Genomic DNA, 27,645 nt, shown 5'->3' with positions numbered 1-27,645 from the left:
TCTCTAATTTAGACCCTATTGCTACAACACCAACTACAGCACTGGGCAGAATCCCTTATGCATCCTTAGCTATCGCCTGTTAGATATCTTATATCTAAATACAACCTAACAGTGACCATTTGTTATGCTAACATCATATATAACATTATGCATTGTAGGTTCCACTTACTCTACAATGTGAATCCTTATGTCTAGTTCTTCTTAGATCAAGCATGGCCCTATTCAAGTTGAGTAAATCTCAACTTGAGAAATCCAATCTAAAATCAAGTATTGTCTTAATTTGACCCACTAAGTTAGACATTTTTTAGGTTTTTTCTTAGCTAGTATCCATTAAATAGGTGGTCAGCCCAAATAGAGAATTGCAATAAATAAAATTAAGACAAAATGCTATAGCAAATATAAAGCAACACACATATGTCAATCAAACATCCATTAAGATCGTTTCTCACTCAACCATTATCAAATTCAGTTCATGATTTGTGATAGAACAGTAAATAAATTATTTTAACCATTAAATACATCCTCATCAATAAATAAAAACAAGAAAATAAAAAGAAGAACTGAGTTCTGCTTGGGTTTTGTAATTTTTACTTTGTTTTCTCCTTGAGTCCTCTGTTATAGCCCTAAAATCTATCTCTAAATTTTTGTTTTCTTATTGTTTTTCTTTGTATTCTCCTTGGGTGACGGCTCTATCTCATTTTCTTTTCATGTGTGCTCTTTTTATAACTTGGGATTAGTGCAACCGAAAGTGTGTGGCTCATATCCTCTATTTTTAGAAAATTCAGATCGCAATCTTTTAGTTATTGTGCGTGAAATCTAGTCGGTCAGTGCTCCAGAATTGCTACAGCATCAGCTACAGCATCTTCACTGATCTAGTCTTGTTTTAACTCCTCTATAGCCAAGTTCTGTCATTATCTCTGCAAGTCTGTTGCAGCAGCATTTCTTCCCTAAAACTTGGGTTTTCAGTCACCTATAATTATGCACATAATCTAAGCATAAGATGATCTAAAACAAATTCAATTTATTAAAAATAAACTAAAATAGTTGTTTATGCAAAATATAACTAAAATGCAATAAAAACATACCATTTACTCTCTAAGTAATATTGATTTAAGTCTAAAAGTGTCATGATAACTCTCATTTAATAGAGTTATCAGCTACCCAGTTCAGTATTGTTGTAGGCATTCAACTTTGTATTCATATGCTCCAGTTGAGTAAACATAAATTGAAAACTCTTTTGATACATTTTTCTTTCTCTTACCAACTCAGTAGCATCAGGGACATGAAGTACATGGATGGGGTGACGAATTGTCCCACTCCTTGCACTCTGCTTCCATTTGGCTGCTTCTGTAGGGCTTTACCTAAAATGTCATTTGATCCATCTAACTAGAACGTTCCTTGATAAACTTGACTATTCAACTCATTCTATAAAAAAAAAAAAGAGGAAGAAAACATTATAAATCTGCAAGTTGAATTGAGGAATTTGTTATAACATTTCAAAAACTAATAGCCATAGCGAAAGCAACCAACTATTTCATATTGATTATACAATAAATCTGACTTGAATTCACTCATATGATAAAGAAACCAGTAAATTTAACTATATCATAAAAGAATGGAAAATAAATTTGACTTGAATTCACTCAATTTTTTATTTGAATTAAATTTAACTTGAAAGAAAGATGAATCAAGAGATTTTTGGGTACGATATTGGAATTTCAAGCACCTTTTCCCTCTCTTTTTAGCCTAGTCTAGACTCTTGATGAATCAATATCTTTTTGTTATAAAGCAATAAGATTATAAGAACTAGAAATGTCATTGTTGCATATCTTACAAATATGAATGATTTAGCATTTAAAAAGCCCAAAATTTTGTTTAATAAATCATCATTTTTTATAATTCAAAGGTTTTATAATTATATGTTAAGTTATAGGTGCCATATTCCAAAAGGCACCAAATCATATCATGTGCCCATCCTATCAGATAAAAGAAGGTATTAAGGAAAAATAACACTCAAGTTATTTCGGGATAAATAACACCCAAGCTATTCCGGGGTAAATAACACCAAGTTATTCCGGGGGAATAACACCTAAGGAAAAATTCTTTCAGAGCTTATAAAAATGGCAAGAGGGGGGAATTAGTTCCGCAATCCATTAGTATAAGGAAATCGCACCCAAAGGTCATACAATTAAGGAAATACACAGGGCTGAAATATTTCCCTAGATCATATTCACCTCCACGTGTACAGAAATGATGGGTGACATATCAAAGCAAAACCCTAAATCCACATCATTCATCATCTATAAATAGAGACCCATCTCTAAGAGAAAGGAGGCTTTTGGCCTCTAAGATCATTGTTCATCCTTAGAGAAAGAAAACTCATTTTCTCCATCTTTCTTCTTTATTTAATCTTGATCAAACACTAACTTAGGTGTCGAAGTGCCCTTTTCAAGTACTCACCCTTCCGGAATCGAGGCCAACGATTGTGACAAGTTCTCTACAAGCTACAAATACGTGTGAAGGTAAAAAATTCCAACACCTTCATTGGAGCCGTCTATGGGGAAACTAGGTTGAAAATTTTTCTCTCACTAAAACCCACATGAACACTACTTTACCATTATCTTTTTAGATTAGATCTAGTTGGCTGTAGTTGAAAAAGAGGTGAATACTCATATATGCTTATGAAAAATGGGCTTATGTGTGACACTCAAACGTCAAACATGCTCAAAAAGGCATTAAAGCCAAAAATCCAAGAGTAAAAATGGAGATCTCTCCTCCAAATGCCTTATTTGAAAAAAATAGAGAAAATAAAGAAGATGAAGGAGCCATTTGGTCAACATAAAGCTTTGACCAAAATAAAATGTCAACAATAGTCAAATGGGCTTAAAATAGTCTCCATGGCTAAACCTAAGACTAATTTATCATTCATTTTATTTTCTCTTTATTTTCCTTTTATTATGCTCATTCCTAGCAACTATGCTAACTTATTTACGTTCCTGCCAATCTATTTATTCTATGATACTTCTTTCTTTTTCCACGAGTGAGGCTATGAAAAACCTAAGCATCCACCTTACCAAGGGGAATATAGGATGGGTATTAAACGGACGTGGATCAACATAACTCTATGTTTTAATCTAACAATTATGACATTTTTTACTTTACTTGACTTACAAATGTGTGAGGCTAAGGAAAACCCAAACATTCACCTCCCGATGGGAAATAGATAAATGGGTATTATACCGACATGGATTAACTTGACTTTCCTGACATAATATGCAACTAATAATTATCTTTACGCATCTAACCTTTACATTTTCGTATTTACTCTTCAGTTATTTGCAAATTTCATAATGTTAAATACTGATTCTGGAAGGAAGTAGAAACTATGGAAAACTAAAAATTAAAGGCAAAAATACCTGCATTGGAGCAATAGTTAAAAGAGTAGCCCCGGAAAAGGTAAAAACAGGCAGAGAGACAAATTGACCACCAAAAGAGAGGGTCGGAACCCACATAGAATAAGCCCAAAAACAAATATAATGAGCTGATAGTGATGAGGAACGAAGGTTCCAAAGATGCCTATGGAAGGGAACTCAAAAAATCCTAAAGGAGCTCTAAAAAGAATTTTCAGATGTCTTCCACACCAGATAATGCGTGCCCTTAAGCAACAACCAAAACAGTAGCCCGGAAAAGCTAAAAAGAAACAAAGTAGTAAATTGCTCACCAAAAGAGATGGTCAAAATTCACACAAAATAAACATAAAAAGGCACATAAGGAACTGATAGTGATGAGGAAAAAAGGTTCCAAAAATGCCTACAACAAAAAATTCAAAAGATCCTAAGAAGAATCTAGAAAAAATTTCCAGGTGGCTTCCACAGCAAATGATGCCATTGTAGCAGCCCTAAAAGGAAAAAGCTAAAGTCCATTTGAATGACATTCTAGACTAATCTAAATGATTATTTAGATTGATATCTTGTAAAAGAGGAACATTCTGTTTTAGCTCTTACAACTCTTGAAAATATTGATCGAATTGACATTGTACAACTCATGTACTCGGGCAATTGATCACAAAATGTAAAAACTATTCCATAGTCTCAAAAAACTCATGCACTACACTAATTAGCATTCGCATGCATAAACATTCATATCTATGCATCTCACAGGAATCCACATTCATCGTTGACTTATGAGCGCTCATGATCATCTTATACATTATCATATATGCTTCCAAATATCTCAAAATCCATTTTACAACTGACCATATTGCCTATGGAAATTTCTCATTTCTTGGTACAAGTTTAGTATATGAAAAAGTTCAAGGAACAAGGAATATTCCCTTTTATGTCAAGAGAAAAGTAGCAAAAAATATTCCCTCCTACGTCAAGGGAAAATTAGATTTCTAGATCAAAAAACTAGAAATATTTCCTCCTACGTCAAGGGAAAAGCTGAAAGAACAAAAAAAATTGGAAAAGCTGAAAGAAAAAAAAATCCCTCATACGTCAAGGGAAAAGTAGATTTCCTCCTAGAATTTCAGTTCAAGGGAAAAGTTTTTAAAACAATTAATATTCCTCTATTATATTACAGGGAAAGTAGATTTCCTCATAGAACCTTAGTTCAAGGGAAATATCTAAGAACAATTAATATTCCCTCTTATGTTAAGGAAGAACAATTAGTATATTTCCACAAAAAAATTTCAGTTTAGGAGAAAATTTCCCTAATAAAATTCTCCGAAACAACTTATTTTTCCCAAGGCTAATGTAAATCCCTAAGCCAATAAGAAGAAAAATTTCCTTAATGAAAGTCGTCCGCAATAAATCATATTTCCTAGGCCAACAAAGAGAAAAAATATTCCCAAGGCCAACACGCCTTCTTCATTTCACCCAAACAAAAATCGATCGTACATATCAGCCCATAGAAATCAACTAAAGTTCAGTTACCAACTAAATGTTCCATCAAACCATAATAGCATAATACCACACCTGACAATTATACAAGACACTAGATTAAACAAAACTAAAGTACTACATCCAGTCCTTGCTTGCCAAACGGAAAGCTTCTGAAGGGATAGAACTGTTCAACTAGTTGAACAAAGTACTACATATGGGCGATACAAACTTCTGAAGGTGTCGTTGCAAAAACTTTATCATTCTATCAAAGATAGAGGGTTGTTGTACCCCCACTACCTTTCATCGGAAAAGATCACAAGTGAGATAGTAGCAGATTCTATTAATTCCATGCTACCCATGGGCATACCACATCACAATGTTGTGGTGTGAAAAATCAATTAGAAGATTTAATAAGAAATCGTTACCTAAATGAATATATTGATAAGATTTAATAAGAAACCGTTACCTAAATGAATATATTGATAAGATTTAATAAGAAACCGTTACCTAAATGAATATGTTGATGACTCTTTTCTCTTGGTAGATCAATCGTACATACCAAAGGAGGCAGGTATAGTAAACCTAATGAGAGAAGAACCCACAACTAGAGTTATCGCAAGAGGCCCCACACTAGCAGGAGGTTTCAATAGGCCTGCAAAAATTATAGGAAATATACTATGCCCAACCACAATGTCCTTTTTAATAAGCCTTTACTAGAGCTCACAAAAACTAGCTAGGTAACATTTATGTGAACCGAAGATGACAAAGAAGAAGTGTTGTACCCCAGTGCAGATGCACTAGTTATTAAGGCAAATGTAGCAAGCAAGGAGCATAATAAAATTCTAGTAGAGTCAGGCAGGTTAGTTGACATTTTTTTAAGCCAGTTTAGATCAGATGGGAATAACAGATTTAAAGTTAAAGCCCATCAATATCTCATTAAAAGGGTTTGGAGGAGGAAATTGATGTCAATAGGAGTTATGGACCTACCGATCACTGCTAGGATGAAACCTTTTGGAAATAAAATGATGTTGACTTTATATATATATAGGAAAATAGTTCTTACTAGACCTACTAGATAATACTTAAGAGAACGTTTTTGAGAATTAATAAGTCTGTAATGTCCACCTACTATTTGATACTTAAATACTGAATAAAATGGTATGATAAGGTAAGGTGACTAGAGGGTGGTGAAGAGTTGTTACGAATCAGCGGCCAATGAGACAATGTAGGTCACATCCTTTAACACGTGAGGAGAGTCTAAGAAAGGCAAACAAAAACCAATGGAGACCCTAATAATGATGAAATCAAATAAGCTTGAAAACCATTAAGATAGGTTCCAAGTTGGAGAGTGAATTGAAAACCAGATTATAAGAATTTAGGTGGCAACACTTTGATGTGTTCGCCAAGATGATAAAAGATCTTTCAATCAAAAGAGATACGATGTTATTAGTGTGGAGGTAGACAAGCTCTTGCATGCTGACTTTATTAGAGAAGTAAGTAACCTTGATTGGATATTTAATACGGTGTTGGTGAAAAAGGCCAACGATAAATGGAGAATGTGTGTAGATTTCACAGACTTTAATAAGGCATGCCCAAAGAACAATTTCCCATTACCAAAAATTGATCAGTTGTTCATCTCCACATCAGAACACGACCTCCTCAGCTTTATAGATGCATTTTCAAGATACAATTAGATTCTCATTTTCAAGTTGGATAAGGAGCATAATGACTTTATTATTAATCAAGGACTTTACAGTTACAAAGTAATGTCCTTTGGCTTGAAAAACACTAGAGAAATAGACGAGAGGCTACTTAACAACATCTTTAAGCCCTTGATAGGTACCTTAATGGAAGTATATATGGACAATATGATTATCAAGTCTAAGGATCTTACCGATCACATGTAGCATCTAGAGGAGAACTTTAGCCTATTAAGGAAATACCAGATGAAGTTAAATCTAAAAAAGTGTGTGTTTGGAGCAAGCATCAGGAAATTCTTAGGGTTCATCAGAAGCCACAAAAGAATAGAAGCTAATCCTGAGAAAATTCGTGTTATTTTAGAAATAAGGTCGCCTCTCACATTAAAAGAAATACAGGTCTGATAGGGAAACTAGCATCCCTAAATAGATTCATCCTAAAGGCGGCAGACAAATGTCATATTTTCTTCAAGATCATGAGAAAATGAAACAAGACTAAGTGGACACTAGAGTGCAAGGAGGCTTTTGAGCAGTTAAAGGATTACTTAAGTAGAGCACCATTATTGTCAAGTCCGCGAATGATAACTCTAGGAAATAAGAGTTATTACATCAATTCTAGACTTGAATCAAGGTCATTTAGAGAACAAATAAGGAGTTTTTATTACATTTTGGTTACCTTTTGCATAAACATTCATTTTACTTGAGTCTTAATAAGTTTTGCTTGAATCATAGTAATTTGTGCTAAAAATAGATTCTAAATTGTAGGTTTTAAATTCATGAGAGGATGTTGAGGCATTAGAAGAGCAAGAGGAGGAAGAAAGATGGCCACAAAAGAAGTAAAGCACAATCGGGAATAAAGCAGTGTTGTAGCAGCTGTTAGAGCAACCAGTGCTGTAGCAATCTAGGAGCAATGCGGAAGAAAACTTAAGCGCGGGTCAGCCATAAAATCGCAACCTGCATGTTTCCTAATTTAAACACATGCACGCTCATGGGCTTTGGTTTAACCTAATTTGCAATATAAAAAGGAGAGGTGCACCACATAAAGGGGTGGCAAGGAAATTATCATTAGAATAATTAGAAGGAACGAAGAAGAAAAAGATCAGAATTGAAGAGTATTGTTTCGGCAACATTGGAGAATCGTACAGAATTACTTGGCTTTGATTTCCACCGTGCTCAACTTATATTTATATTCTTCCTCTAATTGATTTGATGTATTCCGAGACCAATATGTTTATGTTTATTTCTCTCATCCAGATTATGAACTAAATTTACTTGTAGTTGAGTGACAAATAATCCAATGGGTTCTTGACTGTTCTTATATGTTGTTATCGTATTGCTATAGCATTTTACTCTAATAGCTTTTATGAATATAATTGTTATTTCGGTTGACCACTCATTTAATGGTTTCAGTTAAGATAGAGCAGCAAAAGGGCATGTCTTAGCGGAGATAAAGTAGCAAAAGGGCATGTCTTAGCGAACATTATTAGAGTATTACTTGTTCTTAAGTCGAGTTTCCTAGATTAGGTTATCCTGAATCCCATAAGGGTAATACTTGAAGTTAAGATATGTGACACTCTAGACATAGGTGTTCACCTTGTAGGGTAAAAAGATTAAAGGTTATAATGTCGTACCATAAATATATAAGCAACTGGTCATTGTTAGTAGATTTAAAGGTATGAGACTTCCAACATGCGATAGCTGAGGATGCCAATTTATTCTGCCCGGTGTTGCAGCATTTATTCTAACAACTGGTGCTAATTTGGTAAACAACAGTCACCCCATTAGGAGAGTTTGCTCATTCAACTACTATATTCTCAATTGAATCTTAGACACAGTTAATCTAGTTTGTTTCATTACAGTATTGTCTTATTCAGTTCTTATTTCAATTATTGATTACGATAGAAATTATTTGACAATTGTTTGTTTTGGTTTCAAGTTGAGTTGCGTTATTGTGAGTGCTATAACATTTTGAATAACATCAATCCCTGTGGAGACGATCTTGAATACTTATCACTTTATTACTTGTTGTGTATACTTGCACATTGGCATTGATAGATATTGCTTATAAAATTTACCAAGAGCAAGCAAGGGATAGATTGTATATTTACCTAGTAGTCTCCAGATGGGCTTCCCGTTCAATGCTAATAAGGGAGGAAACAGAAGCACAACACCCAGTTTATTATACTAGTAAAGCCTTCCTTGATGTAAAGACTTGGTACCAGCTAGTAGAGAAATACGCCTTGGCATTGATGGCCCTTGCTCGAAAGCTAAGACCTTATTTTCAAGCATACCCAATTGAGGTTATGACAAACCTGTCATTGCGGTAAACCCTACACAAGCTCGAAGCCTCAAAGCGTTTAGTAAAGCGGTCAGTGGAATTGAGCGAGTATGATATCAGCTATAGACTGTGAGCAACAATAAAGGTATAAACACTAGTAGATTTTGTAGTAAAGTGGTCAGAGCAGCATCAAGAAGCTCTTATAGTTAAAGGCAATGAGGAGCCAAAGAAGCTACCAGAAGATACGAGCAGGAATTGGTTGGTATTAGAAAATGAGTACTCTCGAGTTTGTGGAGCTGGAGCAAGGATAGTCCTATACAACCCAAAAGGAAAGAAAGTTTTTTATGCTATAAAACTCGAATTAAAGGCGACCAACCACAAAGCAAAATATGTAGACTTCATCAATAGGTTGAAATTAAAGCATGCTTTACAAGACGATAAAGTAAAACTTAAAACAGATTTCCATCTAATAGTGAATCATTTGAATGGAAACTTTCTGGCAAAAGGGAGAGAAAATGAAGGCAAACCTGAACAAAGCCAAGCAAATGGCAACCAAATTTCAACAACTCATAATAGAGCATATCTCGAGGGAAGAGAATTACAAAGTAGATGTCCTTGTTAGGTTGCTATCTCGGCACACTCTAAGATCCCAAAATACGCCCCGGTGGAGGCCAGGACTACACCAAGGGTCGAAGTCGAACTCGAGATAATGCATGTTGATAAAGGGGAAAGTTGGATGGACCCAATCATTTCGTATATTCGAGATGAGAAATTGCTAGAAGACAATATCCAGCTACAGTACAAGGGGTGTATCATACCTTTATTTTTATCTTTTTGTGCTACCATCATTAGAGCTGACACAAAAGTAGTTTCAATGGCAAGGATGTGTTTATTTATTTATTAATCCAGTCCCCTGTTGTTTGCTAAAAATTCAGAAAAGTTGAGGCTTGTAAAATTTTAGACCAACATCTTTTTCCCAAATTCTCTCAGCAAGAATCACTAATCACCAATTCATCATCATCGTGCTACAATATCCACTTCACAAGTTATAATCAAGAGAACAAACATACCAGATACAACAATAAAGATAGCAAAAACTTATAATCAAGGGATCAAGCATACCAAATGTATCAACGATGATAACAAAACCTAAGGTGGGTTTTGATTTTTGTCAAAGCTCCAAATTTTGATCATCTACTAAAATATTTTTTTTACCTCAAAAAATAAACCCATTGACATAATAGAGAGTTTTACTTATAAAAATACTAATAATAAAACCAATTATTGGAAAGCCTTAGAATTAGATTGTTCAAGGAGAAAATGGAGAGATGTATGGAGGAGGAGAAAAATGGGAAGAAGAAACTTAATAAAAAATAAAATAAAAATTCCAATTCACTTGCACCTGAATTTCATTGTAGATGATGAGTAGAGTGTGGGTGCAAAAACATTATTACTTATGTGATATAGAGAAAATGAATCGTAAGGCAACAATGGAGTAGCTTCAATAAGAATGTCAAATTGACTCTTATTGATTGCAATTGGTTGATTACAAGTTTAATTGAAATTTAAAAAACAAATCCGACATAATCTAGAGGTGAGGGGGTGAAGAAAGAGGAAAAAGAAATTACTTTAATAAACTTTTAATACAAAAGAGTGTAAGGGGTGCAGTAAAAAGAAAACAAAAAGAGGCACGGTACACCTGTTGCGCCGTAGTTGGATCCTATATAATACTTTATACTTATTTTAATTTCAGTAATTCAGTTGTTTAATGTGTGTTGATTTTTAACCTTAATATTAAAAATTTATCAAACATTTATGCTTGAATAAAATTTTAAAAAAAATTAATTGAACACTTCATGTTAAATGTTCAATAGATTATTTAACTGTAATCGTCAAACTACTATTACAGGTATATATTTCTTACCATATTGAAGATCAATTTTTTTCTTTTACAGAATTAATTATTTATGATAAATATTTATCAACAAAATTTTAAAATAAATCACACTTATTATCATCAAATAACTTATAATTTATTTACGTAAAATAAATTATATTTTCAATATGATCTTTTTTTTCAAATGAATTTGTTTATCTTTTAGTTTGGTCATCATTTTAATAAGATGAGGACGTCCTCATTAGAAGGGGACTCTCTCTATATATAAATTTTTATTTATATATTGATAATTATATTTTTTAAATTTTTATTTAAATAACTTGTAATATAAAATTTATAAAAATAAAACTCAAATGAGTACATTCTTGTTTTGTATATCACTAAATTACAAAAAAAAAACAAAACACACACTAATAAACAAAAAAAAATGTGTATAAAAATATTTTTTTGTGTTTTGGGGGGGTGGGGCGTGAAGAAATTGTATGAATCAATAATTTATCAATGAGTAACGTTACAATTTATACAAGTCAGGCATACTTGGCTGATAAGCCAAACACTATAAGATAAGTCATAGCCTATAAGATAAATACAAGCTAAACCATAGCCTATATGATAATTACAAGCTAACGATAAAGAGCTATAAGATAAGATTACAAGTTATTAAAACAGAGAGTAGTTATATATGTACATGTTTGGCTAATACGCCCCCGCAAGATAGGTGTTCCATCTAGAACTCCTAGGTTGGAACGTGCAGCAATATAACGACTGCGAGACAGTGGTTTGGTCAAGGTATCAGCCAACTGATTTTCTGAAGGAATATGAGAAACACAAAGAAGACCTGCTGCAATTTTATCACGAACAAAATAAAAATCAATTTCTATGTGTTTCATCTTTGAGTGATAAATCAGATTTGAACATAAGTATGTCACTCCAAGATTATCACAATGTAGAATAGGCATAGAAAAGTTTATACCAAGTTCATCCAACAAGTTCCTGATCCAACATATTTCTGAAACAGCAGCAGCTATTGCTTGAAATTCTGCCTCTGTAGATGAGCAAGCAACAGAACGTTGCTTTTTGGATGACCATGAAATTGGATTACCTCCAAAATAAATAACATAGGCACTAGTAGAACTGCGATCATCAAGATTTCCTCCCCAATCAGAATCAAAGTAAGCTATCAAGGAATGCGACTGAGATGAGCGTAGATGTAAACCATGAAAAATTGTCCCTTTCAAATATCTAAGTATTCGATTAGCAGCTTGCCAATGAATTTGTGAAGGTTGTTGCATGAACTGAGATAATTTGTTGACAACAAAACTAATATCCAGCCGAGTTAACGTTAGATACTGTAAGGCTCCAATAAGTTGACGATATAGAGTGGAATCGGCTGGTGGTGCCCAATCATTTAATTGAAGTGTGACTGAGGAGGAAAGAGGAGTACCAACTGCTTTAGCATCACACATGCTAAAACACTGCAAGAGGTCACAAATGTAAGAGTGCTGTGACAAGAGAATTCCAGTGGTTGTTTGAACAAGCTCAACACCTAAAAAATAGTTTAAAGCCCCCAAATCTTTGAGAGAGAATTTAGCTGAAAGAGCATCAATGAAATGAGAAATAAATGCATTATGGCTCCCCGTTATAATAATGTCATCAACGTAGGTAAGAAAGTAGACTCGTACACCATTTGTGTTATAAATAAATAATGATGCATCATATCGACATTGAGTTACAGGGAAATACAGACTCAACAAATTGCACATCTCGTGAAATAAAAATTTTCTCAGACTTTGGCTCCAAGCATTTATAGGCACTTTTTTTAGAGCAATATCCTAGAAAAACACAGGGAAGTGAACGTGGTTCTAATTTGTTGTGAGTGTATAGGCGAAGCCATTGATAACAAAGACACCCAAATATTTTTAGTTTATTGTAATTAGGAGTCTCTTTAAATAGTAATTGGAAAGGACATTGCATGCCAATGGTACGAGAAGGTAGCCTATTAATTAAATAGACAGCTGTCTAGAAGGCAAATGACCAAAATTTTGGTGGTAATGATGCTTGGTGCAATAGTGTTATCCCGGTTTCAACAATGTGTCGGTGTCTACATTCAGCTGTTCCATTATGCTGTGGGGGTATAAGGTGGTGTATATAAATGAGAAATGCCACACTTAAGAAAAAAATATTTGAGTTTAATAAATTCCCCACCTCCATCAGTGTAAACAGAAACAATAGTCTTAAAATAATTTTCAACATTGTTCTTGAATTGAACAAAAGTACCAAAGACATCATATTTGAATTGCAATGGAAAAAGCCAAATATACTTGGTAAAGTGATCAACAAAAATCACATAATATTTGTAACCATCCAACGATGTAACAGGAGCAGGACCCCACACATCCGAATAAACAAGTTCAAGAGGACTACTACTTTTCAATGTTGACTCTCCAAAAGGGGGGCGATGAATTTTATTATATAAACAAGACTCACATGATGGAGGAACTAAAGACCCAAAAATAGATAAATGAAGAAAACGCAAAAGATTATTTAAAACTTCTGTTGACGGATGACCAAGACGCTGATGCCAAATGGAAGATGAAGGTTTAATAGTGACACAGGAAAGCGGTGAAGACGATTTGCTAAAGAATGAATTTGGCCACTCATACACTCCATCTTTATTCTGGCCTTGCAATAAAATCGCCCCCGTGGTCATGTCCTTCACCTGAAAAAATTCAGGAAAGAATTCAATAGAGGTATTATTTGAAGCACAAAATTGAGATACGGAGATTAGATTTTTATTCATAGAGGGGACATAAAGAACATCATGCAAAGTAAATTTGGTATGAGGGGAAGATCCAGTGTGAGAAATACTCAAACCTGTACCATTTCCAACTAAAACTGAATCAGAACCTTGGTAGGGAGAAGCAGTAGTTAGATTTTTAAAATCCCCTGTGACATGATGTGAGGCAGCACTATCAACAAGCCAATTTGGGGAAACCATATTGGATGTAATGGTGTGGTTCAACATCGGAGTATTTTTGCGAGAGGAGAAAACTGGACAGTCTTTGGCTGTGTGACCTTTTTGCTCACAAAGCTGACAAAATCCCTTATAACCAGATCCTTTCTTACGAAATTAAGCATTATTATTGATGAAATTTTGATAGTTGGAGGCATTATGGGGTTGGGAAGAAAATTGACCATTATTAAATTGGCCATTTTGATGTGGCATAGGAGAGCCACGGTTGCCTTGCTTGTGATTTGCACCATGCTTATTATATTGTTGTTGTGTAGCATTAGCCGTAACAGGAGAAATTGACATTGGATCTGCTCGTTTCAAAGTTGCTTCAAAATCAACCAACTTGTCATATAACTCGTCAAAGGAAATAGCAGTTTCACGTGTTCTTACCCCAGCAATTATTTCTTTGAATTCTGCGCCAACTCCATTAGCAATATGAACCACAATATCGTCATCAGTGATGGGTACATCAATCAATGATACTTCATCAGCAGTAGATCTCAGGGAATTGAGATAATCTACCACAGATTGTGATCCACGATGGGGGCGAGCTAGACACTCTCTTAGTGAAAACACACGGCTATGGCTAGGATTGGAATAAAGTCTTGCTAACTTATCCCATGCTTGTTTGGACATTGTGGAACAAGCAATCAGTGGAGCAACTCTTTCTGAAGAGGAGGCAATGATGGAATGAAAGATCAATTGATCTTGATGTTTCCAATGAAGGTGTGCTGGGTTTGGGGTGGATATAGTTTCACTGCTAGAGGCTAATGTTGGGTTTGGACATGGAAAGGATCCATCTATGTATTTGATAAGATCATAACCGAAAGCAAGACAAAAACTGAGCTCGCCAAGTAAAATAGTTTTCTGGTGTAAGTTTCAAAGGAAGCTGTGCAGCAGCATTAATAGAGATATACCTAGTAGATTGTTGGGTTGATTGGGTAGGGGAAATGGCTGTAGAAGTAGGTGTTGTTTGATCAGCCATTATAAAAAGGAAAAATGTGCTCTTTAGAGACTAGAGCTCTGATACCATGAAGAAATTGTATGAATCAATAATTTATCAATGAGTAACGTTACAATTTATACAAGTCAGGCATACTTGGCTGATAAGCCAAACACTATAAGATAAGTCACAGCCTATAAGATAAATACAAGTTAAGCCATAGCCTATATGATAATTACAAGCTAACGATAAAGAGCTATATAAGATAAGATTATAAGTTATTAAAACAGAGAGTAGTTATCTATGTACATGTTTGGCTAATAGGGCGGGGGGGGGGGGGGGGGGGGGTGTTCAGAAAAAAGACTTCTCTAGTTTCTGTCTCATTCTTTATCTCCTTTTTACTTCATCATTTCCGTTAACATTGTTTTTTTTTTCCTTTGGCGTGTAGGTGCAGGCAAAGTAAACTAATCGTCTGATTTCAATTGAAAAGAAATACCTATTGGTTTCGATTCGCACTCGTAGATGAGGAAATTAACTGAATCATTTAATTTCAAACTTAATTGTTTTGAACATGTAACTCAAAAGTGTGAACTTGACTTAATTAGTCTTTGGGACAATGCATGTGTGTGTATGTGTCCGTTAAAAATTAATTCCGAAGAAAAATAATTGTATCACTGAAGAAATTTTAAAGGAAAAGGGATTCCGAAGAAAAATAGTTCTTTAAATGAGGGACATATAGAGGAATTTGCGCACCGAAACAGTGAAACTACTGGGATATAACGCAAAACTCTATTAAAGAGTAATTTAAAAATATTACTGAATTTATAATTAATGTTCAATTGAAAGATGAAAGTTACATACTTCAACCTTGGATTTTTTTTTTTCTCTCTTTTCATTGGATCTTATTTTGCTTTGTGCAATAGTACAAGTGAAAATCTTTTCAATATTTGAGGGTAAGAAAAATTGAAAAAGTTTGAGGGGAAGGATAGAGAAGGAAAAAAATAGATAATAAAGGGAGTTCAGATTCTTGGTAAAAATAGAGAGAGAAAATAATAGAGGAAGTGAAGAAAAAGAAGAACGTAGATGAGAATAGAGAGAGAAAATAATGGAGGAAATGAAGAAAAAGAAGAACGTAGATGAAGAGGGGATAAAGAAAAAATAATGTTACAGCATCAATGGGTTGAAATCAATGTGTCAAATCATCTAACCCATTAGATCTTAGCCATTAATTTTTTTAATCTAAATTTATTTGTGTGTTAGTTACTTTATAAAAGAAATAGAAGGGTGGGTAGAAATGCATATCAATTTTTCAATCCCTATCTCTCCAAGATTTGAACTATATGCGGTGACCAATCAAATAAAGCTTCTTGGAAGTCACTGAACCAGGTTATTTTTAGGCATATGTTTTAAAATATGCAAGAGTGGTCATGTATAAATATTTCCTATCATTTACCTCATCCTATCCCACCCTTAGAAATTTTAATCTATTTCTTGAATTTTTACACACTTGACCATTTTATTAATTACTTCCTCTGTAAGAGTCCAACCGTATACAAACAATTGTCTTGATTAGGAATGGCAAAACCTGAGCCTAGGGATGGCAATGCTTGAACCCAACTCGGATATATTCTTTTAGACACTTGTGCTAGGATTTTTAATCTGGGTTTTTATACCTAGATCTTATATGTTGTATTATTATATCTGTATATATTTTTATTTTTTTGTAATTTTATAAATTTTAAATTTATTTCATTAGAATTGGACATGAAAATATCAATTTTTAATATTTACAATTTTAGATATCTAAAATTATTTACCATAATATAAAATTCGGGTTCCAGGACGGATCCTGGGCTTATCGAATGATGTTCAAAACCGGCCCAACCTTACCTATAAGTTGGGTATTACCTGGACCGGACTCATAAACAGCTTGCATTGACCAAGTCCAAGTCATACAGGTTTTTTTGACACCCTAAGTCTTGATGTAAGATAAAATTGCAATTTAATTATCTTGGAAAGCGCCCTTTTGTTAGAGTCATATTTAGATTATTATTTAAATTGTCATTTTCTTGTGAGTAATGAGTATGATTGTGTTCACTTATTTGGATTAACTTACAAAATTTAACTCAAAATTTTACAAGAATGTTCATGAAGACGAGAGAGGATAAAGAAAAAAAATGTTATAGCATCAATATGTTAAAAGTAATGTGTCATATCATCTAATCCATTACATATCAGCCATTTATTTTTTTAGTCTAAATTTATGTTTGAGTTTGTTATTTAAAAAAAAAAAGTAGGGGGTGAGCAGAGGCGCAGATAAATTTTTTTAATTTTTATCTCCCTAGATTCAAACTATACAATATGGTGGCCAACTAAATAAAATTACTTAAAAATATCTCAAACTCTTAGGAGCATATGTATTAGAATATGTAAGAATTAACATGTATATTAGAATATGTAAGAGTTCTCATTTGTAAATATACTTATCACTTGCCTCATTCTATCCCACCCTCAAATTTTTTAATAGATTCCCTTGGATTTTTAAATCCTTAACCCTTTAATTACTTCTACCGCAAAAGTCCAACCATGAGAGATATTCTTTCTTATTTTATAATTTTATAATTTTTAAATTTTATATTAATGAAACTACATAAAAATATAAACTTTAAATGTTTAAAATTTTAAATACATATAATACATGGGCTAAATAAATATAATTATTTAAAATAATATATTTTATATTATCTTTTATAAAATTCGAGTTGCGGCCGGACCTTAGGCTTATCAAGCAAGCCGAGAACTTTCCTGACCTGAACCCTGAACTGGATATTACCCAACTCCCATCGCCCGGTCCAATCCAAATCCAGACCGAACAGGTATTTTTGACATCACAATTTGCGCACTTCATTTACCAATTTCATATAACAAAGCTGACATTTTGACAATTAGATTCCCATGTCTTCTCTGCCAAGTTTGCTTTCATTGCTTTCATAGACGTTTTAATGCGAAGGAAACTTCAATTATTCTTAAAATCATTTTGTGGCTAGATTCAACAGAATTGGCCATGTTTTTTGTGGCTAAAACAAGCATCTGCCAAAGAAAAACAAGCTTTGGCTTAAAGAAATCATTAGTCATGAAATTTTCTTGTTTACTGTCAAACTTTGTTAAAGTAAACAGAACATTTTCCATAACAATCTCTTTTGGCTTATATGGCTAAAAAATATCGTGACCAAAAACATTGTTTCCTTTGTCATTCAATGTTCTACATATTATTTGCTTACAATATTGATTCGCTCAAAAAAGTGGATTTAGGTGATCGAGATAGTTGCTAATAAATAATAAGAAAAATAGATAAACAACAACAATGAGGACATAGCAACAACATAGTGCTTCATTTGCTAAAACTAAATTCACTCCACCGGGACAAAAAGCTAAATATAGAATGGGACTAAATGGCAATAGGGATAGTACGAAGGGGTTTAGCCTTCTTTATGGTGGGGCCAAATTTTTCTTCCATGTCCATGTTCTCATCTTCAAGCATCCAATCAAAAGAATTAATAAGTGAACCCAACATTAGATACAACCTTCTGATCGCCAATGACAAACCAGGACAAATTCGCCGCCCAGCTCCAAAGGGGATTAGCTCAAAATTCTGGCCTTTGAAATCAACATCTGACCCCAAGAACCTCTCGGGTATAAAAGAACAAGGGTTGTCCCATATACTTTCATCTCTGCCAATAGCCCACACATTGACAAAAGCTTGTGCACCTTTTGGCACTACGAAGCCTGCAATATCTATGTCTTCTGAGACTTTACGAGGCACTAATAAGGGAACTGTCGGGTACAACCTAAAAGTTTCTTTAATAACTGCTTGTAGATAAGGAAAACAAGTGATGTCAAATTCCTCAATTGGGTTGCCTTGATAAGAATATGTGTTAACTGTGATTAACTGTTTGGATTAGTTAAGTTAGTTATGGTGATGTGGCAGTCCAGTCAGCAAGTAATTGTGAGTTTGTTAAGCTTGTTATTCAGCTTTTCTGAAAGATAAAATACACGTGAAAATGATGTATGTGTTTAGATGATTCTGGATAGCAGTATATAAGCTTTGTAATCTCGTTCTATTATTAAGTTGAATAAAATGAATATTCTTAGCTAAAGTTTCTCTCATTTTCACTCAGATTTTCTCTGTAAACAAACACTCTAAATCTGTTGATCATATTCTAATTTGCCTTTACTAACTATTTGTTCTAACTCCAATTTTACTTTCGATAGAGCCTCAGGGTTGTGCAGTAGTTCTGCCATTGCCCATTCCATTGTAATTGAAGCTGTGTCATTCCCCGCAATAAGCAAATCCTGTATATGAACTATGTTAATTAACTTGTAATTTGTACTAGAAATTAAGAAGAAGAAACATTACCGCAAACAAGTGCTTGATATGTGTTTGAGGGAAATACTTCGACGAGACCAGATGTGATGAGTAGATATTTGGGGGCAAAGTTCTGCGAACAGGTGTGTCCTGTAAGAGCCTGGTAGCAGGGGAACAGGAGTAGGAATATTTTGATCGTCCACGAATATGCCATTCACGAGGCCGAACTCCTGTTAGAGGCATAAGGCCATTCCTGCTAGGGGTCGAGGCGAGGAGACCCGGTCAACGACAGTTAGCAAGACGTGCATTCCTATCCGAGAATCAAGGCACGAAGTCCATCTCCATTCACCCACAATGACGACAATGGGGCAACCACATCCAAGGGTGGGGAGAATAATAGGCGTGGACTATGGAAGACCGGGATTCAGAGGAAGCCTATAAAAAGGTAGCCAGCGAAGGTAAAAGGGTTAGAATTTTTACTATTAGAACTAAGAAAAAAGAGCTCTAAGAACTGAGACTAAAGAAAAGCCATAAGATTCGTGGCAAATATTCCCAGAACCTTCATATCTGACTTGAGCGTCGGGGGGTTTATGCCGGGAAAACAACCGGCGTACTCTGACCTGCTTTTGTGTACGCAGGAGCTTTTGGAGAAGAAACCTTACGAGGAGAGATCCTGGTCGTGGTAGAGTTGATCGAGCAGAGTTTCTGGTCTTGGTAGAAAAGGCAACTAGAATCTCGCATCAACATTTTGGCGCCGTCTGTGGAGAGCTGATCAAAAAGCTTCTGTTGATAGCAAGAAGAGGAGTGAAGCAAGTGGAAAAGCAATGGAGACAGGAGGAAGTAGTGCACAAGGGGGTGATATGAGGCTTAACGATTCCGTGACGCTGAGGGAGATAGCCAGTGAAGCACGGGAAAAATCCATGTTCGACTGGATGGAACGGATGGAAAAGCAGATGGAGACCCTGACAACCATCCTACATGAGCTGCGGAGTGAACGAAGGGGAACTCAGGAGGAAAGGGTAAGAGGTGGTGGAGTGGCACCAGGTCACGATAGTACGAGGAGAAGTCAAACCACCGGGAGATTTGGTGGTGAGAGAGGTAACCTATCTTTGCGGGGAGAAATTCATAGAGAGGAAGTGCAATCCCCGGCAAGACAGATTTTTGACGAGGACGACGGGGTGGTGAATGCAGAGGAGACAAAGTTGAGGCAACACTTGCATGATGTAGAGCAAGAGCGGGATCAAGTTGCAGCACGTGACCCTGGTCGTGCAGTACAACTGGAGGAGAAAGTGCGCAGACTAGCGCAGATAATTGATGACATGCAAGGAAGGAGCAGAGCTCCTGGTTGGAAGATAATGCTGGACGGAGAATCACCGCTCGCAGCAAAGATCATGAGGGCAGTTATTCCAAGAGATTTCCGCCTCCCAGATCTTAGATATTCAGGACGAACTGATCTGCTGGTGCACATAGAGCGCTTCAACGACATAACTGGGGTACAAGGATTATCTCAATCCCAAAGGTGCAGGGTGTTCCGACTATCCCTTGAGGGACGTGCACGCGAGTGGTACAGGAAACTTCCTCGGGGGAGCATTAAAACCTTCGAGCAGATGTGCCAGGAATTTGCAGAGTAGTTTCGTGGGGCAATGGCACCAGAAGATGACATGATGGAGTTGAAAAGCATGAAGCAGGGGGAACAAGAAACCCTTCGGGAATTCATGAAGAGGCTTTTGAAAACCAGGCTTGGAGCAAAAAAGGGTGTATGGGTTGATGAGCTGTCAGGTGTTCTATGAGCATACAGGACAACCCACAAAACAGCAACTGAGGAGACACCGTTCGCCTTGGCTTTCGGACATGAAGCGGTCGTACCAGCCGAGATAGGGATGACCACACACCGGACAGATCATTTCAATGAATTGGAGAACGACGAGCAGATGTGTTTGAATCTAGATCTGCTAACGGAAAAGAAGGAGCAAGCAGCCGAGCGATCAGCCATCTACCAGCAGAGGGTTGCTCGGTATTATAACCAAAAGGTGAATGTACGGCAGTTCAAGGTCGGAGATTGGGTGTTAAGAAGAGTGAATCGGAACACGAAAGACTCGGCTCAGGGAGTACTTGGACCAAATTGGGAGGGGCCATATAGGGTCAAGCAGCTAGTTGGACCCGGAGCTTACAAGCTGGTTCGCTCGGATGGCCGCGAGGTGAAACGCCCATGGAACGCAGCACACCTCAAGAAATATTTCCAGTAAGAATTGTCCATATTTTCAAGTTATTTCTGTTCGTGTTTGTTGTTATTTATGCTATGTCAAAACAATCTCATGTAAGCCGAATTCAACAATAAATGAATCGAAGAGGAATTTCAGTCAACTGTCAAGTCTCAAAGCCTGTTTATGGCGAGACCAGAAGCCAAGCATGCTAGGATCTGCTCGACCGCGCGAACGCGAGCACAATCCCAAGCATTGAAGAATTTTCTAAGGCATGCAAAGGCTCGTCAAGTCTCAAAGCCTGTTTATAGTGAGACCAGAAGCCAAGTGTGCCAGGATCTACTCGACCGCGCGAAGGTGAGCAGAATCCCAAACTTTGAAGAATTTTCTAAGGCATGCAAAGGTTCGTCAAGTCTCAAAGCCTGTTTATGGCGAGACCAGAAGCTAAGCATGCCAGGATCTGCTCGATCGCGCGAAGGCGAGCAGAATCCCAAGCATTGAAGAATTTTCTAAGGCATGTGGCAAAACCATATGCCAAGCCAGAGCCTGCTCGACTAGACGAAGACGAGCCGACTCTCAAACGGAAAAATAACACGTAATTACAACACAAGAAAATAATCAAAAATATTTTTATTAATTTGTTAATAAGTAATAAAGCAGATAATCTCCGCAAACATTGTTCATTACAATACAAGAGACATGTTTAAGAAGATGGCGGGTCAGTAAGCCGAGTAACCTCAGTTGGTTGGTCCCCCTCAGGTGCTGGGGGAGTATCACCAGTTGCGTCCGGGGGGGTGCTTGCCTCACCCACATCAACAGGAATGGCACAAGGAGGAGAGTCTTCCTCCTCAACTACAATTGGCTCCACCCCTTCGGCATCTTCCTTTGCCGCATCCTCATCCATATGTTGGGCAACACCAGCTGCAAGGTCATCCATCTGCAGATCAGGATGCTGCTTCCCGAGGACGGCCATGATGCAACGATACGAATGATGAAGTCCCTAGTCATACTGGTTGTTAGCCTCCTTCTCCAAGTTCTCGACCTGAACTCGGTGGGAATCGCAGAGAGATTCAAGCTGAGCTTCATACATAGCCTTCTGCCTTTGCAGATCCTCCTTGACCTTGGCCAGCTCGTCCTCGAGGGTAATGGCCTTCGCTTGAGCAAGAGGTTCTCGCTCAATCAACTTCAGATTCTCGAGGTTCAAGTCTCCTGCCTTCTTCTCGGCAACGTCAGCCCTGCTCGTCGCCGATTGAATGTCCTCCTTCATCTTCCGGTCATAACGGTCGACCTTAGCCTTATAATAAGTGGTCATGCAGCTGAGGTGGAAAGCGCTATACTACATGGCCCCCACCAGCTCACCCAGGGTGCAGCCATCAAAGTCCTCCAGGTCCTTCTTGCTCACGAGTTTAGATAGCTCGTTGAGATATGGGACCAAGTGTTCTGCTCGGAGGTCAGATATACGAGATCTAGGCCCGACAGGAGGAGAAGAGGAAGCAGGATCAGTGGCAGCTCCACTAGTCTCTCCGACTTTGGCAGGAGGATGAGGTAGAGTCTGCAAGGGAGCAATCTGTTGCACGATGTTCGCCCGCTTTGCAGTAGGAGCATCTTTATTCTGGTCCCGCTTGGTTGTTGGTGGTCGAGAACGTTTCCTAGTCAGAGCCCCAATCACAGCATCCTCCATCTTGTGGCCGGGAGGCACCAAACGAGACTCGAGCAAGTTGTAAGTAGTTATTAGCTCTCGGCTCGAGCAGGAGTTGGCCAGTACAGCCTCGACCCGTTTGAGTTGGTGAGGTTTGAGCGGGAAGTGAACACCCTAAGAACCTGCAATACAAACAAACATTTAGTTAGAGACAAACCAGTAAAGTGAAAACAACTAGGGAGACAAGACATCTATTACGAGCAGGCAACCTGGGACCACGAAACGGGGTGGGACGCGTAAATCCTTCCCATCAACCTGTGCAACTTGACCCCAGGGACCCCCAGTGAAAAGGAACTTCTTCTTCCAATTCCCACCACCACCAGTAGGAAGGTCGGTTATGGGTTTCCTGGTCTTGGTACTTGATTGGAAGTAATACCAGCCCGCATCTTTGGGGCTGCTTTTCATCTGGTACAGGTGCTTCACCTCGTCGACCGTGGGCTCGCTTTGGCAACACTTGTCCCACAGTATGAACAGACCAGAAAGCACTCTCCACCCGTTGGGGTTCAGCTGACCAAGGGCTAGATTTAGCCCGTTAAGAATTCGGGCAAAATAGGGTTGCAAGGGACACCTCAATCCATACTTAAAACTCTCTAAAAACAAGGTGACATATCCCCTAGGAGGCCGGCTAGAGGTATCCTTCTTTCTTGGGATCTTAAGAGGTATTTCACCAGGAATACTATACCTAAGCCGGAGGTTAGTGAGCTCGTCAAACGTGGTCGTGCACGTCATGTAATCAATGGCGTAATCCCGTGATAGGGCTCTACCTCCTGATGTACTCCGCTCTTCTGGTCGCGATGTTCCTGATGGAGATACCTCACCAGAATCACCTCCTCGATCCTCACTCAGGGTGTTTTCCGAGCCTGAAGACCCCTCTTCACCGCTGTTTCTGCTCAAGGAGGCTGTTTGGGGGGACATCCTCCTAGCGCTAGTCCCAACACTAGGTCTAATGAGTTTTAAGGGGATCCCGGGGTCAAAGGCAGGATCAGTGAGCAGACTAGGCAGAAAATCTAACTTGTCATCATCAACCTCAATGACTTTCTCTTTACCTTTTGACATCTCCTAAAACTACGACCAGAGCAATATCACCAAACACTACCCAAACAAAACAAAGGGAAAGGAAATTTTCTATAGCAATCTAGGAACGAGAAAATAGAAGTAATACCTGCAGTCGAGGCCCGGCGGAGTAGAGGCAGGGACGATAGCTTCTACGTCGAGGGAAAAAGGGTTTTCAGTCACCAGAGAAGTAGAAGAGGGCTGAGAGATGAATTTCGTCTTTGGGATTTTTAGGTTCCTTAATGAGTAATAAACCCACGGGCTGTCAGCATTTAAGGGCACGAGTTCCAAGGGTCGCATAGCCACTGGTTTGAAATTCAAATGGAGGGACAGATCTCTGCCACATCACCTCACCCGCAATTTAATGCGACACGACTCCCCAAGACCTCTTCCTATCCCGCGCAAATCAGAACTGATGAGTTTCTACTGCTGGTCCACTACATTACCCAACACCAGAAACTGGGGGACCGGTGTTTGAGGGAAATACTTCAACGAGACCAGACGTGATGAGCAGATATTTGGGGGCAGAGTTCTGCGAACAGGTGTGTCCTGTAAGAGCCTGGTAGCAGGGGAACAGGAGCAGGAATATTCTGCTCGTCCACAAATATGCCATTCACGAGGCCGAACTCCTGTTAGAGGCATAAGGCCATTCCTGCTAGGGGTCGAGGCGAGGAGACCCGGTCAATGATAGTTGGCAAGACGTGCATTCCTATCCAAGAATCAAGGCACGAAGTCCATCTCCATTCGCCCACAATGACGACAATGGGGCATCCACATCCGAGGGTGGGGAGAATAATGGGCGTGGACTACGGAAGACCGAGATTCAGAGGAAGCCTATAAAAAGGTAGCCAGCGAAGGTAAAAGGGTTAGAATTTTTGCTATTAGAACTAAGAAAAAAGAGCTCTAAGAACTGAGACTAAAGAGAAGCCATAAGATTCATGGCAAATATTCCCAGAACCTTCACATCTGACTTGAGTGTTGGAGGGTTTACGCCAGGAAAACAACCGGCGTACTCTTACCTGCTTTTGTGTACGCAGGAGCTTTTGGAGAAGAAACCTTACGAGGAGAGATCCTGGTCGTGGTAGAGTTGATCAAGCAGAGTTCCTAGTCTTGGTAGAGAAGGCAACCAGAATCTCGCATCAGCAATATGTTTTGTGTCAATCTTTTCTGCTGAAATGTGAACTAAATACTTCGTCCTGACATGTCATATATTGATTTCTTGTTAGCATGAAATATCGTTTACCAAGAGTTTGGAATGAAACCGACATGGTCAAGAATGTCGTTCAATGAAATAAGTAGCTCACATGTCTGACACGTGAGCTGAAGAAAATACTTAGTCACCTGAAACGACTAATTAAGATGCCGTTTCAAAGCCTGCTCTAAAGACATGCTGCAAGCACGTGACTGAGGTTGGTGAGTCTGTTAGAATTAGTGGGAAAAGCAGCTGATGAAGAAAGATCCAGAATCAGTTGATAAAAGGGGCTGGAGTTCTGGGTTTGCAACAAACATATACGAGAGAGAACATTGATAAGGGAATGTGAGAGAGAGTTGTGAAAAAGCTTGTATTCTCCGTTTGTGTTAATGCTCTCTATAACTCTTGAAAGCAATAAGAAGTGAAACCACAGTGCTTGTTTCCAGTGGATGTAGGCATCATTAATTTGGTACTGAACCACTTAAATTCGTGTGCATTTTGTCTTTGATTTGTTTCTTATTCTTGATTCTTAGTGTGTTGAGTGATTCATGGTAAATCTTGGGTCATGGTCAGTGAGATAAGTGTTCTTGGGGTGAGTTTGGTCTCGGTAATTTGGGTCTAAACCACGACATTTTCACTCTTGTCTTGGATAATATTGAGGACAGTATCTAACATATCTTTGGATTTGATGCTAATACTGCAACCATGTTCTTGTCTTTTCTTCAATCATTGATCAATCAAGCGAACCAACACCTCGAACATCTCGCCAGCATAAAGTGTGTTGCGGTGCCTTGTCCCCTGCAGGTCAAGCTTTTTGAGGAGAGGAAAATGGTCGGACAAGTTAGGCTTTCCTGCTTCTTCCATCATACCCCAAACTGTATCCTTAAACTTTCGTTCATTGGGATGAACCAAATCAATAGAAAATATTGTGTTGGGTAACAAATTAATTGACGTATTGAAAGCAGCTTGGCCAAAATCTATTGCCTTACCCGCACGACAATTTTCTTCAACATAAGTAAGAAGGTCTTTGATTTTCTTGTGCCGGAGGTCCTGACTAGCATCGAGTTTTTGTCTATTGAAAATATGCATGTTGCACATTTTTCGATAACTTCTCCACAGTGTTGAGACTGGCAGCCAGACCAAACTGAATTCATGGTGCTGGTATGGCTAGGACAAGATTGATTCAGGGACCTTTCGATCGCAGAATAATGAGTCATGTTCTTTAAGGATAGCTTTGGCCGTGCTTGGAGAAGAAACCACTACTGTGGTCACCAGGCTAAGGGTGTGTCGTGTGTTTGGGATTGAGGTGTTGTACCTTTTAAATTACAGCTGCTGTGGAAAAAAAATTATAACTATGAAACAAAAGTTAGTAATATGTAATAAATATAAATTTTGACAAAATTATTAAAAATATGATAGATTTTTTATAATACTAGTGAAAAATCATATCAGCATAACTTCCAAAGTACAACAGTTAGTGTTTACTAAATACTTTAATACTGTAACTTTTAAGCTACAGCTACCGAACTTAAAACTCAAACGCACCCCAAGTCTTAGATTCATTATAGGGCCATGAATCTTGGCAAGCTTTGCCAGTGACTTGTGAAGCAGGTTTCCGATCACCGGATAAGGCCTTAGTCCCGGTGGAAGATGTTTTCGTCGTCCACCGGAATTGAAACTTGAAGCCATCACGCAAAACAATGTGAATACAAGCCATAGTACGAAGGAAATTAACAAATTCATCTTTGAATTGAAGCTAATATTTTGATTTCTCTTTATTTGAAACTTTCATCAACACCGTCCCTTCCTTCACTTTCTTTTATAGTTGCTGGATACTGGAAGTTGCTTTCACTGCTATTTCAAGGTGAAATGAAATGGAGTTGAATTGGAGTTGAGTTGGAGTTGTTCCTACTTCCCACCTTATCTACATGTAATTTACTCGTCGTCCAAGATACGTCCGACGGATGAGGAAAAATCAAATAAGGGCAATATCGAAATTTTTTACGAGTCAATTAACAGTAACGTAGTGAAATACATACTTTTTTCATACTTAAATGATTTTTTTCAATTGAATAAGCCGTAACATGTAATAGTTTTATTTTCATGGAATAAAAGCTTTTTTCCTATTAAAAAAATAATAATACTAATGTAAATAAAAAAAGAAGTTTATAAAACATCAAAAAAAATAAAATTGCTCACTTGTTTTTGGCAAAGGAAAGATAAAAGAATTTGTTAAAAAATATATCAATAATTGTAAAGGTACAAGTTATTATCAGAATTAATATTTGTGAGATCATATAAATTAAACGACATTTTTCTCTAAAGTTTAAAATTGATGAGAGAATGTGCAGTCTTGCAAGGGGCAAAATGAAGATTTTACACCAAAAACTCTTGATATTATCATATTTTATTTGGGATTCATT

The 27,645-nt window shown here is 37.3% G+C and overlaps 1 protein-coding gene and 1 long non-coding RNA gene across 4 annotated transcripts; both read right to left on the bottom strand.

Annotated features, from left to right (window-relative positions):
• Positions 1-55: 55 nt before the first annotated feature.
• Positions 56-9,657, bottom strand: LOC127899042 (uncharacterized). Of its 3 annotated transcripts, XR_008050827.1 has the most exons (5): positions 9,386-9,657; positions 9,095-9,171; positions 8,689-8,910; positions 1,262-1,425; positions 56-970 (listed from the first exon to the last, which is right to left on the bottom strand). It is a non-coding gene; the product is annotated as an uncharacterized LOC127899042 (long non-coding RNA). The 3 variants fall into 3 exon arrangements; XR_008050826.1 differs by lacking the exon at positions 9,095-9,171 and having other exon boundaries at positions 9,386-9,652; XR_008050828.1 differs by lacking the exons at positions 56-970; positions 9,095-9,171 and having other exon boundaries at positions 1,073-1,425; positions 9,386-9,646.
• Positions 9,658-18,159: 8,502 nt separating this feature from the next.
• LOC127899285 (geraniol 8-hydroxylase-like) lies at positions 18,160-26,911 on the bottom strand. The gene is made up of 4 exons (XM_052432633.1): positions 26,768-26,911; positions 23,044-23,046; positions 18,941-19,064; positions 18,160-18,629 (listed from the first exon to the last, which is right to left on the bottom strand). Exons 1-4 carry the CDS (start codon positions 26,909-26,911, stop codon positions 18,160-18,162), a joined length of 741 nt encoding a protein of 246 aa, XP_052288593.1.
• Positions 26,912-27,645: the final 734 nt, after the last annotated feature.

Source organism: Citrus sinensis, chromosome 8 (assembly GCF_022201045.2).
Source record: "Citrus sinensis cultivar Valencia sweet orange chromosome 8, DVS_A1.0, whole genome shotgun sequence".
In the NCBI taxonomy this organism is placed as follows: Eukaryota; Viridiplantae; Streptophyta; class Magnoliopsida; order Sapindales; family Rutaceae; genus Citrus; species Citrus sinensis.
Note: the sequence above shows the minus strand (reverse complement) of the source record. Positions and strands in the feature narration are given on the sequence as shown.

Bases quoted from the DNA above. Each gene is read 5' to 3' on its own strand.
- LOC127899285 (XM_052432633.1), bottom strand. From the start codon at position 26,911: ATGGCTTCAAGTTTCAATTCCGGTGGACGACGAAAACATCTTCCACCG. The intron at 18,630-18,940 runs GCAAATTAGAAT...ATTCTTATCAAG, and splicing joins AGAACAAATAGTTAGTAAAG to GCAACCCAATTGAGGAATTT.